The sequence below is a fragment of the Physeter macrocephalus genome, chromosome 14 (assembly GCF_002837175.3).
Source record: "Physeter macrocephalus isolate SW-GA chromosome 14, ASM283717v5, whole genome shotgun sequence".
Lineage (NCBI taxonomy): Eukaryota > Metazoa > Chordata > Mammalia > Artiodactyla > Physeteridae > Physeter > Physeter macrocephalus.
The window spans coordinates 16,660,450-16,678,396 of NC_041227.1; the positions used below are offsets into that span (position 1 = coordinate 16,660,450).

Below are 17,947 nucleotides of genomic sequence, written 5' to 3' on the forward strand. Positions count from 1 at the left end.
TTGTTGAGTTTTAAGAGGTCTTTGTATACTGTGGATACAACTCCTTTATCGGATAGTCTTTTTCAAACTTTTTCTCCCAATCTGTGGCTCATCTTTTCATTCTCTTAACGTCCTCACACTTTTCATGCCTGCAGTTTCTCATTTAATCCTCCCAACATTCTGTGAGCTATATAGTATTGAGCCATATAGCATTTTCCTAAGAAAACCAAGGCTTAGAGAGATCAACTGACTTGCTAAGTGATGGAGCTAAGATCTGAACCCAGATCTGACCCATAGCTTCAGACCTCCCATCACCACATCTACTGTCCTACTTGCCACAGGTTAGCCCATGTGGGAATAAATCTTGATCATTTTGTACTAAAGTACCCTTTCACAGTCTCAGAAGATAGTCTCTATTTGGATGCTCTGCAGAGCCCGGCATGGTGACTTGTATCTAAGTACCTGAATAGGGCGTAGAAAGCCCTCTTCAATCTAACCCCCACCTACCTCCTCTGCCTCTTCTCCCACTGCTAATTGCCTCCCATTCCATGTTCACAAGACAAGAAACTTTGCAGGTCGCCAATATGCTTGCTTTTCCAGGACCTCTGCTCTCACTCTTGCTGTTCTCTCTGATGGAAAGACCCTTCCTCATTGTCCATTGGGCAGGCCTTACTTTCAATTCCTCATTCACATATCACTTCACAAAGCCCTCTAGTCCCCACTTTCTAGACCTTGAAATTTCACTTCTGTGTACAGTCTGTCTCCCCCACTACATTGACAGACTCCCTAAGCACTTGGAAAATACTTTTCAAGTCCCTTCAGCAAGCCTGCGTGTAGTAGGTGCTCAGTGAATTTGTTCTCAATAAATGAATAAAGAAGTGATATTGACAAACGCCATCATCTGGTGGTTAGAGGCACCTCTCATCTTTAAAAATATTTAACTAAAAGAAATAAGTTTGTTTCTTTTCTTTTTCTTTTTAATCATATTTGCTTTCAGACTTTCAATTTCATTTTATATTAATGAAAATTCCCTTTCAATGTTTTACACCAGAATCTCTGTTTCCAGTGCTTTAGACCTCAAGGGCAGGCATAACTCAATAAATAAAGGAGAGTTTTTGAATCGATAAGTCATTAGACCAATGAGTGAAAACACATTATGCATTTTTCACTTTTTTGAGCCTTACAGTTTTGGTAACCGCTGGTAACAAGGTTTAACAGTCTGAGCTCAGAGTCAGGTGCTGGGTCTTGTCTGAACCCCTGCTGGGTGGATGTCCCCCAGGACGTCCCACTGCAGGAGCTGGGGACCAGACACTTGCACAGACTGCAGTACCTGCGAGAACTAGAAGTCCAGGGACAGCACATCGTGTGAACAGAGCAGGGATTCAGGGTCAGACAGTCCTAAGATAGAATCCCAACCACTTGTAGGCTGTATAATGTTGGAAACTTGCTTAATCTCTCTGAGCCCCAGTTTCTTCATCTGTGAAATGGGAAGAATAAAAATACTACATCATTAGTATAATAATCTATGGAGCAATTTGGAGGAATAAATGATTGAGATAATGATTGAATGAGAAGCCTCTGGTATCTACCATCAACTCCATAAAGATTAGCTTCAAACTCCTTCCCCACTTCACACCCCACTCTGCCACCCACACAAAGGGATCACTTAGACCTCCCCCCCACTCCCTCTGGTTGATTCCACGGAAACTCTTCCCCATGATGAGTAAGAAACATGGCGTCCAGTGTAGCTCAGTATCTAGCACAGTGCCTGCCGTATGGCAGATGCTCACTTAACTATTTTTGAATTGATGAATTAGTTAATGAATGAATGGACGTGGGGTGGTGTCCTGTCCAGCCCTGGCTTGCTTGTCCATCCTTGGTCCCATTCCTTGCCTTCTCCTGCTCAACTTTCCCTCATAGGGATCTGACCCTTGCAGGTTGCATTCCTCAGCCTCTCTTGTCAGCTGGCTGCTGTTTGGCCAATGAGGTGCACTGGTGGGAGATTGGAAGGTGGGAGAAAGGAAGAAGCCGGGGTATCTCTCCCTCTCTGTCCCAATCAGAGGTACCTTCTTGAACAGTGAGGGAGTCTCCTCCTTTTCTCCAGCTCCCACCAGAGAGGCCCACTGCAGCTCCAGCTTCCACAGGTGGCCCCCACCCCTGGGCTCTGGTGCCCTTGCTTCCTCGCTCCGTCCCACCGACCCTGGGGAAGCAGTGTCTCCTGGTTGATGTTTATCTCTGAGTTACTTCTCCCTCCTCCCTTTAGCCTCTCAACTCGTCCATCACCCAGGTAACCACTTCTCTGTCATTAATTCCCTCTGCTGTGTACCCTTGAAGTACTTTCTACTCTCCTGCTTAGACCCCTCTGGGGAAACAGGAGTGTCTGAGCTCAGAGTTAAGAGAACCCCACTCTTCCAAGCTCCACTATCCACTGGCCATGTGTCCAGCCAATCCTTGGGAGCCTCAGTTTCCTCATTTGTAACAAAGGTTAACAGCATCCATCTTACTTCTCTTCCAGGGTCACTGTGAGAGTCCAATGAGATAATCCATTCATATACTCACCAAGTACTTATTGAGTACCTGTCACAGGTGCGTGCAGAGGATAGAACAAGGAGCAAAACACCTAATGTCCCTGTTCATGGGGGTTCCAGTTAGTAGTGATAGGTGGCCTTGTAAACTGCAAAGTTCCGGAAAAAGCTAATGGGATTTGGTGACCCGACTTCCTTGATCCCCATAAACCCTTGGGGGTGCCCAGAGTCTCCAGTCCACTTATGGGGAGCCCTAGCCCTGCCGTAGAGTAAGGTGGCCTGGCCAGTGGATGCAGCAACACGTGGTGATACGTGCATAGTGACGGGGACAGAAAGCTGAGCCCCTCCCCCCACCAGACCCAACCCAGGTGTTCCGTTTGCATGTCCTCTAGCATGTCGGAGCTCACTTTAATTAATTGTAAAGGATTAGCCTGATTCTTCTGCTGTAATAGGTTTTTTTCTTAATCATTTTTATTTGGTGTTATTTGAAGTAAGCGTGCCATTGACTAAAGCCTGCAAATCTTGTTTGTGCCTAGATTGGTTTTGAAATGGTATTCTCTGTAACACAATTTTTAGTTATTGATGACCTCTTTTAATATAATGATTTAGTCGGCTTCACTTGAATGATAATATTGATAACAATATGTGGCCGACAGTCTATGTGCAGCAATATTCCAAGAGGCAAAAGGCAAGCATTTGTGCACTTGTGGAAAATAGGTAAATTTTCCAGTTTTAAGCAAGCACGAAAATGGGGCATATTAATTTGGATCTAACACTTCTCGCTTCCTGAGTGTTTTCATATGGTCTTTCCTGCGTTGTCCTCTGGAGAAGGCATTTCCATCCCCATTTTAATGACAAAAATCACTAAGATTTAAAGAAGCAGGTCACTCTCCCCGGTAGGTAATGACAAAACCAGAATCAGAAGGGCAGGTGGGAAAAAAGAGAAGAAGCATATACAGGCCCTTTTTTAAGGCACAGTAAGCTCCCTAAGCCTCAATTTCCTCATCCGTAAATGGGGTAGTAACTGAGGGTGATGCGAGGCGTTCAATGAGAGCGTGTTTGTCAGTAGCATGATGCCTGGTACATGATGATTGGTAAATGGTAGCTCTAAAGCAGGGCAGAGCTCACCCGAAGCCTTCTCATCACCCATCCCCTTGTTTTCTGCTCTCTCTCTCTCTGCAGATGACCATTCTCGAGTGAGGCTGCTGGTGCTGGATGGAGACCCACACTCCGACTACATCAACGCCAACTACATTGATGTGAGCCTCTCCACGGGGCTGGGAAGCTGGGTTCTGGGGTTGGCTGCAGTAGGCTCAAGATCTGTGGCTGTTCCCCCAGCCGCTCCCCCAGACAGTGGCCCTCCTAGAACAGGTCCAGAGGGTCTGGCTCCTCTCTGTAACTAGTGTAACCCAAGCTGATTAGCCATCTAAAGCTGCATCCACTTTCAGGCTGGCTGGAGTAGCCTGCTCTGTGGGAACCCAGGATTGCCAGTCTTGTTCATTCACCCATTAATTCTTTTGTATGTATGTCCGTTTACCCATTCATTCATTTATTTGAAGGTACAGCCATTTATGCAACAAAAATTTCAGAATACCTACTGTATGTTGGATGCTATGGGAACCATAAAGCTAAAAATGCCATGGTCTCTACCCTCTAAAACCTTAGCAGGAAGATAAGCTGTGCACATCAATAATTCCAGGGCAAATTAGAAAGTGGTGAGTGTCATGAGTTCAGATAAAATGCTACAGGGATTCAGAGGTGGGAGGGAAAAAGTCACTCTTCTATCAGGAATGCAAAGTGTGATGTGAACCAAAGCTTCAAGCACAGGTAGAATTTAAAATCAAAGAGGGGGAAGATGGGCCTCTGGCCAAAGAAAAGCACAAGCTGAGATGTAGCAGAGGGTATGTAGCAGCTCAGTTTGAGGGGAGCAGAGACTCTATAATGGGAATAGTGGAAAATAAGGTTGGAGCTAGATCACTGATGCTTTATGATCAAACGTAGGAAGTCAGACTTTATTTTATAGGCAAGAGAAAGCTGTGGAAAGTTTTTGATCAAGGAGGTGACCGGTTCAGAGCTGAGCTTTGGGATGATTTATCTGTTACCCAGGGTGAGATAGATGAGAGGGAAGAGGGTCTGGGAATAAGACCCCCAATTAGGAAAGGGGGCTGCTTCAGTGTTCCAGAGAATATGGAGGAAGGAACTAAATACAACAGGAGCCAAGACGGGCATTCACGGAAGTAAGAGAGTTTGTAAAAGGGAAGCATGGTCACTGGGACCAGAGAGACATCCCAGAATGACCGATGCAAGCCAGGCTTCTGAGGACCTCAGCTAGGAGTCCAAGAACCTTGACGAAAGGCTCAGAGATCCACCTTGGTGCCTCTGACTCCCAAGTGTTTTTATAGACAAGCTATAAGGCACTGTGGCATGCTTTTGAATTCCCCATTGTGTATTGAGCCTTGTGTTAGGCATTTGCCTGTTTGCCCTCAGATCTATCTATTCCTTGTCCTTCCCTGTTCTGCTTTGTGTTGCTGGTATGTGTGTGTGTGTCTGTATGTGTGCGCATGTGTGTATGTGCATATGTGCATGTTTGTGTGTGCATTGTATGCTTGTGTGTGCATGTGTGCGTTTGTGTGCATGTGCGTGTTTCTGTGTGTTTCTGTGTGTGTGCATGTATGTCTTTGTGTGTGTGTGCGTGTGCGTCTTTGTGTGTGTGTGCGTGTGTGCAGGGAGGAGAGTGAGCTGACCCTTTAAGGAAGATGTGATGGGAGATTGGCAGGTGATGGGAATGGAGAAGCCATCGTATTTATCTGCCTCTCTTGTTTCCTGGGATGGCAGCTCCAGCAGTGGCTGCATCCCATCTGTGGCTCCATCAAGCAGGACCACCAGAGTGATCCAGCCTCGACAAGGCGGCCCCAGCTCCTGGGCTCTGGTGGCTTCTCTGTCTCCCATTATCTGCTGGTTCTAGGGGTGACCACATCCTCTTGCTATTGCTGATCTCTGGGTGGCCTCACTGTTCCGTTTTGCAACTCAGCTCCTCCATCACCTATATAACCAGCTCCCTGTACTGAATTCCCTCTGTCTGAAACACCTGGAGTGGTTCTCCGCCTGGACTCTGGCTAACAAGAAAATTCACAAGGAGATGGCCAGTTCTGAGCAGCCTGTCTCCAACCTGGAGAAAGCACTCAGCATTCACCCATCATGCCTTCAGCCTTTCCCTCAGGCATCTAGTATTCATTTCTCACACACAGCAGATCCTCCACCGTGTGCCGGAAACACAGACCTTAAAAGGGACTCAAGTCTGGTGAGGGAGTCAGATAAGAAAAGAGACCCTCGAAGAGCAGGGGCCATGGGAACGTAAAGGAAAATCAAAGCCTCAAGGTGGGAGTGGCGTGGTCAGTGAAGCCTTCCTGGAGGAGGTGACACAGTGCTGCTTTAGCCAATGAGTGAGAGTCAGCCGACGGTAGTCAGGCAAGAAGGACCGATGGTAGCTTAAGAATTATTGATCACCTCTAGTGTACCAACATTGCCTTAACTAGTATCACAACTCACAAAGTAAATGCCATTACTACCCATTTCCAGATGAGTGAACTGGGGCTCTCAAGGTTACGAAACTTCTCCAGGATGTGAGGGAGGGGACAGCAGGAGTCTGCATCGGGCAGTGCCTCCCCAACCATGCCCTGCTGGCTTTAATAACGACGGTAATGCAATGACAACGGCCCAGGGCTCTAAATGAGTCACTCTTGGGCCCTGTGAGGGGTGGTTTTAAATGAATCTGTTTATTTAGACCTCCCAATAGCCCTTTAGGGTAGGTGGCCACCCCCATTTTCCAGATAGGGAAGCTGAGGTTTAAAGAGATTGCAAAGCTTGGGCGTGGGCATCTGGTCAGTGGCAGAAGCAGGCGAGAAACCAGACCCGAATGACTCCCAGGCCAGGGCTCTTCGTCCTGCTCCTCCTCACCCACTCAGAAGACACCGCCTTGCACGCAGCACACAGTGGGGACGCGGGCAGCACGTGCTGAACCAAACGGAGTTGGTTCCTTCCATTTCTCCTTGACTTTGACTCTGGCCGAGTGGAAGTGGCAGCCCTGAGAGCCATGCCCATGAGGGGTCTGCTGGCCCAAGTTGCCATGTCTGGCATTCATTGCCTGAGTGCTAACCTCCGGCAAAAGGCATTTGCCTTGGATAGACAATCCAGAGTTAGTGAGGATGTGACTGCGGTCAGAGCCAAGATGCACTTTGGTATTTTATAGGCAACAAAGGAAAGTGCTTTAAATAAATGCAAGGGAATCTCTGCAACACCAGTACCAATAACAGCACCCATTTCTACCAGTTTCTTATCATCACCATACATTCTGAGAGCCTTTAAGGATAAGAGGCCAGGGGTGGAGGTTAAGAGGCTTGCTCAAGGTCACACAGCTAGAATCCAGTTCTCTGCCCACTTTCTCCCTCTCTCTAGGAAGTAGATTGTGCAGACAGGCCAAAGTCCCTGCTAGATGCTGTCTTAATAAGTGATCCTGGGCTCTGTGCTGTGGTTAGAGTCAGGGGCTCACGAGACCAAAGTCATGACATGAATTCAGTCCTCATAGAGGCCACACTGAATCCAGGCCTTTCTGCTCACTAGCTTTATGATCGTAGGTAAATTATTTACCCATTCTGATGTCTGTAAAATGGGATCATGCCAGCCGGCAAGAATGTGGCAACTGATGTGACGTGTCTGTATGTCAGGGTCCCATTGGGAGACAGAGGGACACTCAAAGGGAATTTAATAAGAGTAGGAACAGGATTAAAGGAAACTAAAGGGGGAGGCAAAGTGGCAGGAGTTCAGCATCCCCAGACTAGAACCAGCGGGAAGCTCTCAAGCTCCAGAGAGCAGGGCGAGTAGCTGTAAGGAGGGGGCTGCCTGATTGGAGCTGTAGCCTTTGATGGAAAGTCAAGGCCAAGCCATGGTGACCTGATAGGGAGAGACCCAAAAGAACATAACACCCCAACCTCCCAGTGGCCTCTGAGCTTCTGCTCCTCATTGATCAAACCCAACTAGCGGCTGGAGGGCGTGGAAGCCCGTGGTGTCGTCCATACAGGTCAACCTCCCAGGGCACGAGCAGAGCAGGGAAGGGAATAGAGAGTCAGTGGAGGGACAGAGAAGACGCCAAGCGTGAGCTCCGTTTAGCACAGTGTGAGCAGTACCGGGTGGAGGGGAGGGGGAGCACATCGTTTGTGACCCCCTGAACACTCCAGCAAAGTCAAAATTCCCAGGGTCTCTGTGGGGATTCCTGGCAGACACACCCTAGGTAGCTGTCTAGGGCTCACCCCTTGGCCCTGGTTTCCACCCAGCCAAAATCCTGCCTGCACTCCAGAGGGCTAACTGCCCATGCTAGAACCCTTTATCCACAATTGGATCTTGACGATTCATTAAAACAACTCCATTTGGATAATGAGCTAGATGGGGCCAGCCCTGTCTAGGCCTCCAGGGGCCGTGGTTCTCCTCCTGTCTGAACCATTCCTCCGGCACGTTTGTTTGCACACCCTAGAATGTATTGGCCACTTGAATCTGTTACAAATTACCAGTCTGGAAATAAATATCGTCTCTGGGTCCCCAGTAAGTAGCAGATGCATGAGCGCGGAGTGAGATAAATGCATGTTGGATGCAAACCTCTTTCCCATTGCTCACAAGCAGAGGGAGGCAGGCCCAGTGCCGGTTTGCAGTCCATGTGTGTGCTGTGTAGGTGGGACTTAAGTGAGCTCAAAGTTCTTTTAAGGTTAGGAAGTTTTCTGTACCAGCTCTTGGGAAATCTCCAGAGCAGCCCCAACTGAGCAGTACGTTTCCTTTCATCTCCATTGCTGAAGAGTCAGGTGGTTAGAATGCTTTCTCTTGGGGACTGCGTGGGTTCCTGGAGGCCAGAGAGGGTCTCTTGACTCGGATGCCCCGTGTGAACAGGAACGCAGCATGCGTGCGTTCATTCCATATGCATTTATCAGGGCTGACTGCCGAGGCAGACTTCTCCATGCTGGGGACACAGCCATGAGCAAGCCCATTACAGCCCTGCCCTGCTGGAGCTCTCATTCGACTGGGAAAACAGACGATAAGCATGTAAATAAACAAAGACTTTGGTGGTACGTGCCCTGAAGAAAAGTAAACCAGAGAAAGCAAAAAGAACCAAGGATGTCAGGGTGGGCAGGTAAGGGCTGTCTGTGGAGGTGACTGCCGTCCCAGCAGAAGCCTGGATGGAAGGGGAGAGCAAACCACTCGGTTATGTGGGGACAGGCACAGCAGGCTTGGGTAGGGGCCAGCGCTAAGGCCCATAGGTGGAAACATGATGGCTGCTTCTGAAGAAGAGCAAGCCAGCCAGCGAGCCATGGGGAGGGTGGTAGGAAAACTGAGAATATTGCTGAAGGGCTGAAATGGGAATAACAGGGATGTTCAGATGCCCAAACTAGGCTTAAGGGGCCAGCTCAACTGCAGTGACCTCAGAGAACACTTCTCTGGCCTCCTTGCACATCTTCCTCTTGGTGGCCCTTATCCCAGTTTGTTGATGTCTACAAGCTGCTCAGAATCTGAGCCCACATCCATCAGGTCCACTTTTGTACTTCCAGTGCCTTGTACAGAGTAGTAGATGCTCAGTTAATACCTGTCAATTGAATATTGAAGGACTGAGTGAGCAAACGAATGAACAAAATAGTGAAACCAAGTCATCTAACTCCCACAGTTGAAATGTGAATTTCTTGCTCAGAATTTCATCCCACTGACGTTGAAGTGTGTCAGAATCTTCCAAATCCCATGCATTTTGTCTTTTACCTTTTGTCTGCCAATTAAGGCCTTAAGGGAATGCCCCAACCTCACCTCAGAGACATATTCATGCATGTATGCCACCGACCAGTCTCTGCTGAAAACTATACCCAGCTCTGGGTTGCCTGTCCCATGGCCCAGAAGGAGAAAGTATTAAAAAAAAAAAAAAAAAAAAAAAAACTTGTTGCAACATACATTGTAAGGGTGTTAATTGGGCATCTACCAGGCCCTGCAGGGCTTAGGAGGAAGGAGGGCTCATTTGAAGTGCAGTGTGGGAAGCTGGGGCATAGAGTACATGGAAGGGCCCGGAGAGGGACAGCTGGAGATGAGGATGGAGACAGGGGATTAGTCCCAAGCTAAGGCATTTGGACATTATTGTACAGGCAACGGCGAGCCACTGCAGGCTTTTAAGTGGGGAAACGACATAATCAGATGTACACTGGGGAGTTCACTCTGGCAGGGAGCAGATGGGCTCTGGGACTGGACTGGAGGCAGGGAGGCCAGCATGAGGCTGTTGTCTTGGCCCAGATCAGGGAGGATGAGGGCTGTAAGAAGGAACGATGTGGGGAGGACAGAGGAGGATGGACTTGAGAAACCGCATCTTTCCACACTGTAGGGTACTATTTTCTCTTCCCAAGCCTACTCAAGAAGACTCCCATAGTCTAATTCTTCCTGTGAGCCTGGGAAGCACTGTCCATCTTAACTCAAAGGAACAGAGAGCTCTCTGTGCCTCTCATCTTCCTTCCTACCTCTCACGGTTCAGAGAAGGGCTCAGTTACTACATTTATAGGCAGAGCAGGAAAGCAAAGGGGAGGGAAGGGCCTCCCATCTCAGGATCTCCCTGATGGCCAAAACAGACTTTTAATCATGGTAGGCACTCAATGAATGCTTTCCAGATACACAAAAAAATAATAATAATAGCAAGGACATATATGTTAAATCCTAGATACATAGTAACTGTCAAATATTAACTCACAACCCTAACAGCAAGGCTGTAATATAAATGCTGTTCTCCCCATTTAAACAGCAAAAATTAATTGAGGCACAAGGAGGTTAAGTAACCTGCCCCAGACCACACGGCCTAAAAGGGACAGAGCCAGGATTCACACCCAGGCAGTTTAAATTCAGAGTCCGTGCATAAAACCACCATGCTATGCTGCCTTTCTTTTTTTTTTTCTTATTTATTTTGCTGAAATGTAGTTGGTTTACAATGTTGTGTTAATTTCTGCTGAACAGCACTAATGACTCAGCTATCAGCACAGAACTAATGATTCAGTTATACACATATATATACATTTTTTGTCATATTCTTTTCCATTATAGTTTATCACAGGATATTGAATATAGTTCCCTGTGCTATACACTAGGACCTTGTTGTTTCTATTATATACTAGTTTGCATCTGGTAATCCCAAACTCCCAATCCATCCCTCCCCACCCCCTCTCCCCCTTGGCAACCACAGGTCTGTCCTCTATGTCTGTGAGTCTGTTTCTGTTTCATAAATAAGTTCATTTGTGTCATATTTTAGATTCCACATGTAAGTGATATCATATGGTATTTGTCTTTCTCTTTCTGACTTACTTCACTCAGTATGACACTCTCTAGGTCCATGTCGCTGCAAATGGCATTATTTCATTCTTTTTATGGCCGAGTAGTATTCCACTGTATATACGTACCACATCTTCTTTATCCATTCATCTGTCAGTGGACATTTAGGTTGTTTCCATGTCTTGGCTATAGTGAATAGTGCTGCTATGAACATAGGGGTGCATGTATCTCTTTGAATTATAATTTTGTCCAGATATATGCCCAAGAGTGGGATTGCTGGATCATAGGGCAACTCTAGTTTTTTTGAGGAACCTCCATACTGTTTTCCCACAGTGGCTGCACCAATTTACATTCCCACTAACGGTGTAGGAGGGTTCCCTTTTCTCCACACCCTCGCCAGCATGTTATTGGGAGACTTTTGAATGATGGCCATTCTGACCAGTGTGAGGTGGTACCCCATTGTGGTTTTGATTTGCATTTCTCTAATAACTATATGCTGCCTTTCTGGTTGGTCTCTCAACAGCTTGTTTATGGGGCATTCGCTCTGAGATTCACATGATGCTAGGCTCCACAGAAAACTTTTTAAAACTTAGGAGGCAGTGTTTGTCCTCAAGAAGCTGACCACCTCACTAAGAAGACAGGACCACTCAAACAAAGAGTTTAGGTGGGGCTGTTGATTCCTGGTGGTTAATCCAACAGTTGTAGCCATGACACTGGCCTTGGGTTGTTATTAACGAACGGTCAACGCAGGTGTTACTAGAGTGTGCCAGGTAATTATTACGAAGTAGCTACTAAATATTTATGGAGCAAGTGGAAGTCTGAGGTGGAGAGATGTACGGGGGACTTAGAAATGAATCTTTGAATCAGAAAGTGGATCCAGAACTTCTGAGACACCATCATGTCTGTTTCTCCATGAACCATGCAGATGACTTTTCTGGTTGATTTCCTAAAGAAGAGGATCTTGAGGCAGCTTATCCTCCTCAGCAGAACACAAAGACTCATGCGCAACGTTTAAGACAAAAATAGGTGTTCCTCAGACTTTCGGGTTTGTTTTCTCCTGAGATTGTTAACTATAAAAGGAAGTGGAGTTTCAGGACTTTCCAACACCCTCTCCACCAACAGGCTCCATAACTGGCATCTATATATTTTTTTAATTTATCCTTTCATTCATGTGTTTACTCATTCAATAAATACTAATTGCGTTCAATGTTATGTACTAAGTGCAGATCTGTCTCCAAAACTTGAACTTCTACCCAATATGATATACTTCCTCTCTGTAACAAGAAAGGGGACCCTCCATATAGGACATGCCCAGACAAAAGAGAGGGTTGTCACCAACCGTTCCCCCAATGATGAGGATTATGGGGCGCCAGAGTAACCACACATCAGAGCCCAGCAGGGCCTACTGAAAAGACTCTGAAATGTACAGGGAAATCAGAAACTGATCTCTGAATCTGAAAGTGGCTTTATCAGTCTCTAGGGCACACCTACCTGGGGTCCCCCCACCCAATGAAAGGAACTTCAGTTCCAAGCCGAGCCATGTAGCACAGAGAGGCAGTGTGGCATCTTTTTCTAATTGTTACTGATGCAAGGAGGCAGCAAGGTGATTGTTTTCTTCTTTCAGGTGCCCTGCGGGGCCTTGCACAGTGCTCTGCATGTAATCACGGCTCAGGAAAGACTTGGTGGTGGTTGATAGCCCACAGAAACCTGAAAATTTCTTCTCCACCTTTTTCTGGGTGCATAGCCATAACCGATGGCCATCTGATTTTTACTGCCAGTCCATGGCTCCAAGGCAAGCCTGTACAGGCCCCTCACAAGGAACTATAATAATAGCTAAACTTTAGTGATGGACTAAGCATTTTACATGCATTATCTTATTTAATCTTTGCCACTTCTCTGGGAAATGTCTAATGCTAGTTTCATTTTGCTTATGAAGAGACCGAGCCTTGGAAAGGATAATTATTAGTATTATGCTGTTTGTAAGCTTCACTGTACCTTTCTTTTGTCATCCAGGGGTACCATAGACCTCGACACTACATTGCTACTCAAGGTAAGTGCCCTCCTTTTCCTCTAAAGGGCCCTTGCCTTACACTGGAGGAGAGGAATGAGCTTGTACCAGCCAAGAAGTCACATAGGAGCAGGGCTGGAGAGCCTCCCGAGGTCTCGAGAGTGTTCATTTGTTTGGGAAGGAAGGAGGTGACAAGTTCAGCTATGGGGGGAGGGACGTAAGGGAGAGAGGAAGGAGGTGTCACTAGGAAATGGTCAAGAGAGATGGGCCCTGGACCAAAAGCATCAGCCTCAGGCATGTGCCATCAATATCCACCATCCGGAACTGGAGCTCTTGGTGCCTTGTCTCCTCGATGGGTGTGTGCACGGGAGAGAGAGGCAGCCGACGCCCCTAGAAAGCAACTTACCAGGATGTTATCAGAAGACTTAAAAATGACTGTACCTCTCAAACTGTGCTGGGAGGAAATCCTGTGGATGATTATGTATATGTGGACAGTGACACATGTAATAAGATACGCTTCACAGTGTTATCTAATAGGAAAAAAAGTGAGAAATCTTAAATGCCCATCAATTGGTAGATTGGTTAAAGTGTGACACTTCCATATTATGGAAAATTATGCAGCTATGAAAAATGTCATGGCAGGTAAGAGTTTTTAAGGGCATGGGAAAATACATATAATAGATATACCACTTATAGCAAATACAATATATATGTTTATACAGAAAAATGGCATTCAAACTTTTGTATCAGATACACTTATTACTCTTATAATTTTAAAAATGATGAAGGCCCAGGACATTGAAAGAGAAATTTCCAAGGAAATTGCTTTGGACTCTCAGATTCTGTCTCCCATTTCTTGTCTATTTTTTTCCCCTCCTTTCTGTCCAGGCTCCAGACAAATGCATTTGTCAAGCTCAGAATCGGGCATCTTCTGTTTGTGCTGTCAGCCTCTGACGCCTGGCTCCTCTGCCCTCCCACCCCACCCCACCCCCACCCCAGTTTCCTTCCCGTCTCTCACTGGAGTTCTGGAGCCCAATTTTTGAAAACTCCCTTAAGTTATGTCATTAACCCCTAATATAAGGTGATGGGTTGGCGGGAAAGTGGGGCTGGTGGAAAGGGTCTGAACAGCAGGATGACAAAGAGGAGAAGCTGCGGGCATTTCCAGGGGACGCTGCAGACCCTGCTAGCTGGGGTGTGGCTGTTCTCATGCACACTCTGACCTCACACGCTGCAGTCCTCCGTCTCCGCTACTTGTGTCCCAATAGGAATCGCTGACCTCACTCTTGCTCACCCATCCGGAGCCTTGACTGACCAGCCAGGAGGGACAAGCCTCTTGTCTGCTTCCTTGCAATTGCAGTCTGACCCTGACACCTTCTCTGTTGGCAGGTCCCATGCAGGAGACCGTAAAGGACTTCTGGAGAATGATCTGGCAGGAGAACTCGGCCAGCATCGTCATGGTCACAAACCTTGTGGAAGTGGGCAGGGTAAGCCCCTCCTGTGGCTACCTGGATGGAGTTTGCTGGCTGGCGTTCCACTCCCCAGCATCTCTCTGTGCCAAGTGCCTCCCGCTCCACACTTCACCCTCACGGCACCCTACAAGGGAGAAATCCTCCCTCCTGTTCATAGTCGAGGAACATCTTTTCCCTTCAAAACCCTCTCACCCCTTTCTCCACCCTCACTCTCCGCTGATGACATCATCTCATAGACTTTGAGGAAATTACAGCCATCAGACATGAATGCTCATCTTCACACCGCAAAGCTACATTCTACTTGTGTCTACAACCATCTTCTCATTCTTCTCCTCTATTATCAGGCTGAACCATAAGACATGGCTGTTTCTGTTGACCCCAGATGGTAGAATATCAGCTGTTTTCTTATGGCGCAGCCTAATGTGATAGGAGAAGTGACTCTTGCCCTTGCAAAGGCGATTCCTAGTGCCTTGAATCACAGATTCCGCTCAAGAATTTCTCATTCACTTGGAAAGTAATTCTCTTTCCCATTGCTAGATTATTTCCCTCAGCATACAGACATCCTGAGTACCTTCCCCCTTAAAAATATAAAGCAGGCCAACAAAACTGCTTCTCCTGTCCCTGCTTTTCTGCCAGACTCTGAAATCTCACACACAGGCTCTGCTTCTTCACTCCCGTTCTCTTCCACCCACTGCAATGTAGCTGCTCCCCGCATCCTACCCACAGTGATTCGCCAGTATCCCCAGCATCCTTCATGTTGACAAATCCAATAGCCATTTCTCTCTTCTCATTGTACTCAACCTCTCAAGAGCATCTGACCCCCAAGTTTCCTCAAAACCTTGACATTCTTCAGGGTTTAGACCTTGGTCTCTCACTCTGTTCTGTCTCGACTCTCTCCTTTGTGCTCCTTAGCTACTCCTAGGGCTTAGAAATGGGACTGCTCTTCCCAGATTTTGCTTTCACCTACTTGGTAAACTGTGGCATGTGGGTGGGTGGGTGCTGGGTTTAAAGGCAGGGTGCACAGACACTAGAATCAAGAGGGCCTCTCTACTTATCACACGAGCTAACTAAAGACAGGGCAGGTAAGTTTTTCTTCCGGCAAGAACCAGATAATCCATTAAAATAAAGAGTCCTGGCCTCCAAGATAATGGGAAGGGGGAGACTCTGGGCTGTCAGTCGTGATTCAGCAAAGGGCTTTGGACATCTCGTGGCCTAATACGAATTTAGGGCCAGAAGAGACTTTGTCCTCGAGCCCGCTCTTACTTAGCCCATTGCCCAGTTTTACAGATGAGGAAACAGACCCAGAGGAGTGGAGTGAATACCCCGAAGTCACCCGGCCACGATCTCTGACTCCGGACTCTTGTTCTAGTGGTCATGGTCTCCTACTCAAGACTGCGCCCCAGGGACGCAGGCCCGGGGAGCAGCTACTGTGGACAAAATGTCCAGCCCAGGATTTAAGAATTCAGAGGCACATTCCAGCCTGTTCTACAACATGTCCCCCCACTGGAGACAGATTCCCTTGATTGTGAATCTAATTCGAATTGGGAGAGGGGACAGGAGAGCAATTTCTTCCTGAAACTCCTGCTAGGAGCAAAGCTCTGTGCCAGACACCGTTGTGCATTATGCATGACTTCACTTTATCTCACAGCAATTGTACAAGGCGATGTTCCTGGTAATTATTCAGGTGGCCTGGCTTTGCATCCTGGCTCCATCCCTTACTGACAGTTGACCTTGGGCAATTTTCTTAGCCTCCCTGTGCTTCAGATTCCTCATCTGTAAAATGGGGCTAATAATAATATCTACTTCATCAGGGTGTGGTGATAAGTAATAATTAAAGTAATCCGTGTAAAGTATTTGTAGAACACTTAGTAAGGAGAGCTAGACACTGTAAGCAGTTAGTAAGTGTTAGCTATCATTATTCATAGGAAGCTGAGGCTCAGAGAGGTTTCAGTACTTTCTGGAAGCTACTCAGCTACAGAGTGTTAGAACGAAGCAATGCATCCGTTTGCCTCCAAACCCTGTTGCGCTAAATCAGCATTTCCCTAAGTGGGTTCCATGGGATGCCAGTCTGCATGATGCTTAGCGAACAGGGGGTTCCATGGTTAAATACGTTTGGGAAATGCTGTGTACTCTTTGCCCCTCTCGGAGAGTCGAAAAGCACATTAGCGTTAGCACGTGAACGAGCTGAGCAGTCCTGTAGCAAAGTGGCCTATTTAACTTTGTTTAATCCAGCATTTCCCAAACTCATTTGACCACAAAACCTTTTTTTGTTTGTTTTTGTTTCTTGTTTTTTACCTAACACCTATCAGCACCCAGCGGGACACACTGTGGGAAATGCCACTCTAAGCCGCTCGGCGTCCCCCGGAATGGTAATACTTTTGTTCTTTTACCGAGAAAACGATGATCTCTTTTTCCTCCTGCGGCATGTGACTCAGAACCAGGTGTGGGAGTGGCTTGTTCATGGCCTCCGCACCCACCCCTGGGGCAGAGAGCAGTTGCAAACGTCTTCCTTTTGAGCCCAGCACCTTCCTTCCTTTTCCCCACAACGAGCCTTTCTCCTTCCAGCCCCCTCGTAATATTAACGACCCTCTCCCAGCCATGTCTGCTTCCACCTCCTCACTATTCCCGCCTTTTATTCTCATCTCTGCTCTGCTGATACTACTCAGCTGCCCCAGCCTATCGCAGAAAAAGAGGACTCAGCCAAAGGTAGAAAACTGGCCACGTGACCTTGGACAAGTCACCAAACCTCCCGACTTGAGTATGATGTTCATCTGTACGGTGGGGAGATCGCCACCTGCCTATCTCACCCAGATCTAGTTGATCTCTTAGTGTGGCAATGGATTTGAAAAGTACCAGGAGCTCTGCCAAAGAAGGTACCACCATTATCCCCCGCGGCTCCAGTTCCTCTAGGAGTGAGCTGGTCCCTGTGTATTTTGCCCTCCCCGGCCAGCTGAGAACGCCTTGACTGAAAGTCCACCAAGGTCACCCTTGAGTTTATTCGGACGGGAAGCCAGATGAGATGGCCGCACACGCTCAGCCGCCCACTCACTCATACTTGTCCCTGTCCTTTCCCGCAGGTGAAGTGTGTGCGATACTGGCCGGATGACATGGAGGTCTATGGAGACATCAAAGTCACCCTGATCGAAACAGAGCCCCTGGCAGAGTATATCATCCGCACCTTCACGGTCCAGAAGGTAAGCTTCCCTGCGGCTGTGTGCAGCCTGCCCTCCAGGCAAGCCGGCTTGTTTGTTCATCCAGGACATGGCAGCGACCAAGGGGCTGCTCTGTACCCACCCTGCACTGGGCACCAATGAGAGATCGGCAATCAGCTTAGACGTGGACCCTGCTCCAAAGGACCCCCGCCTCTAGCAGGAGGGACAAATAGAATTTGCCAGACAAACAGAATAATGATATAGGGCAATAAAAGCCACAGAGGAAACATGCCAAGCAGGGGAGACAGAAATCCACAGGAGGATGGGGTGATCTGAGAGGACCTCCAGGAGGAGGAGGCATTTAAGCAGACAGTGAAGGATGAGAAAGAGCCAGCCAAGGGAAGAGCAGGAGGAATATTATCCCAGGAAGAGGGAAAGAACCATGCAGAGTCTGGAGGGGAAAGAAGATCTTGACATGTTCTA

General features: G+C 47.5%; 1 protein-coding gene across 2 annotated transcripts in view; it reads left to right on the plus strand.

Annotated features, from left to right (window-relative positions):
• Positions 1–17,947, plus strand: part of PTPRT (protein tyrosine phosphatase receptor type T) — a 1,083,615-nt gene that overhangs the window by 1,027,439 nt on the left and 38,229 nt on the right. For both annotated transcript variants that reach the window (XM_024128402.2, XM_024128403.2), the window contains 4 exons: positions 3,687–3,763; positions 12,849–12,885; positions 14,230–14,327; positions 17,390–17,506. In XM_024128402.2, the coding sequence (XP_023984170.1) occupies positions 3,687–3,763; positions 12,849–12,885; positions 14,230–14,327; positions 17,390–17,506 (329 nt within the window). The remainder of the gene's footprint in view (positions 1–3,686; positions 3,764–12,848; positions 12,886–14,229; positions 14,328–17,389; positions 17,507–17,947) is intronic.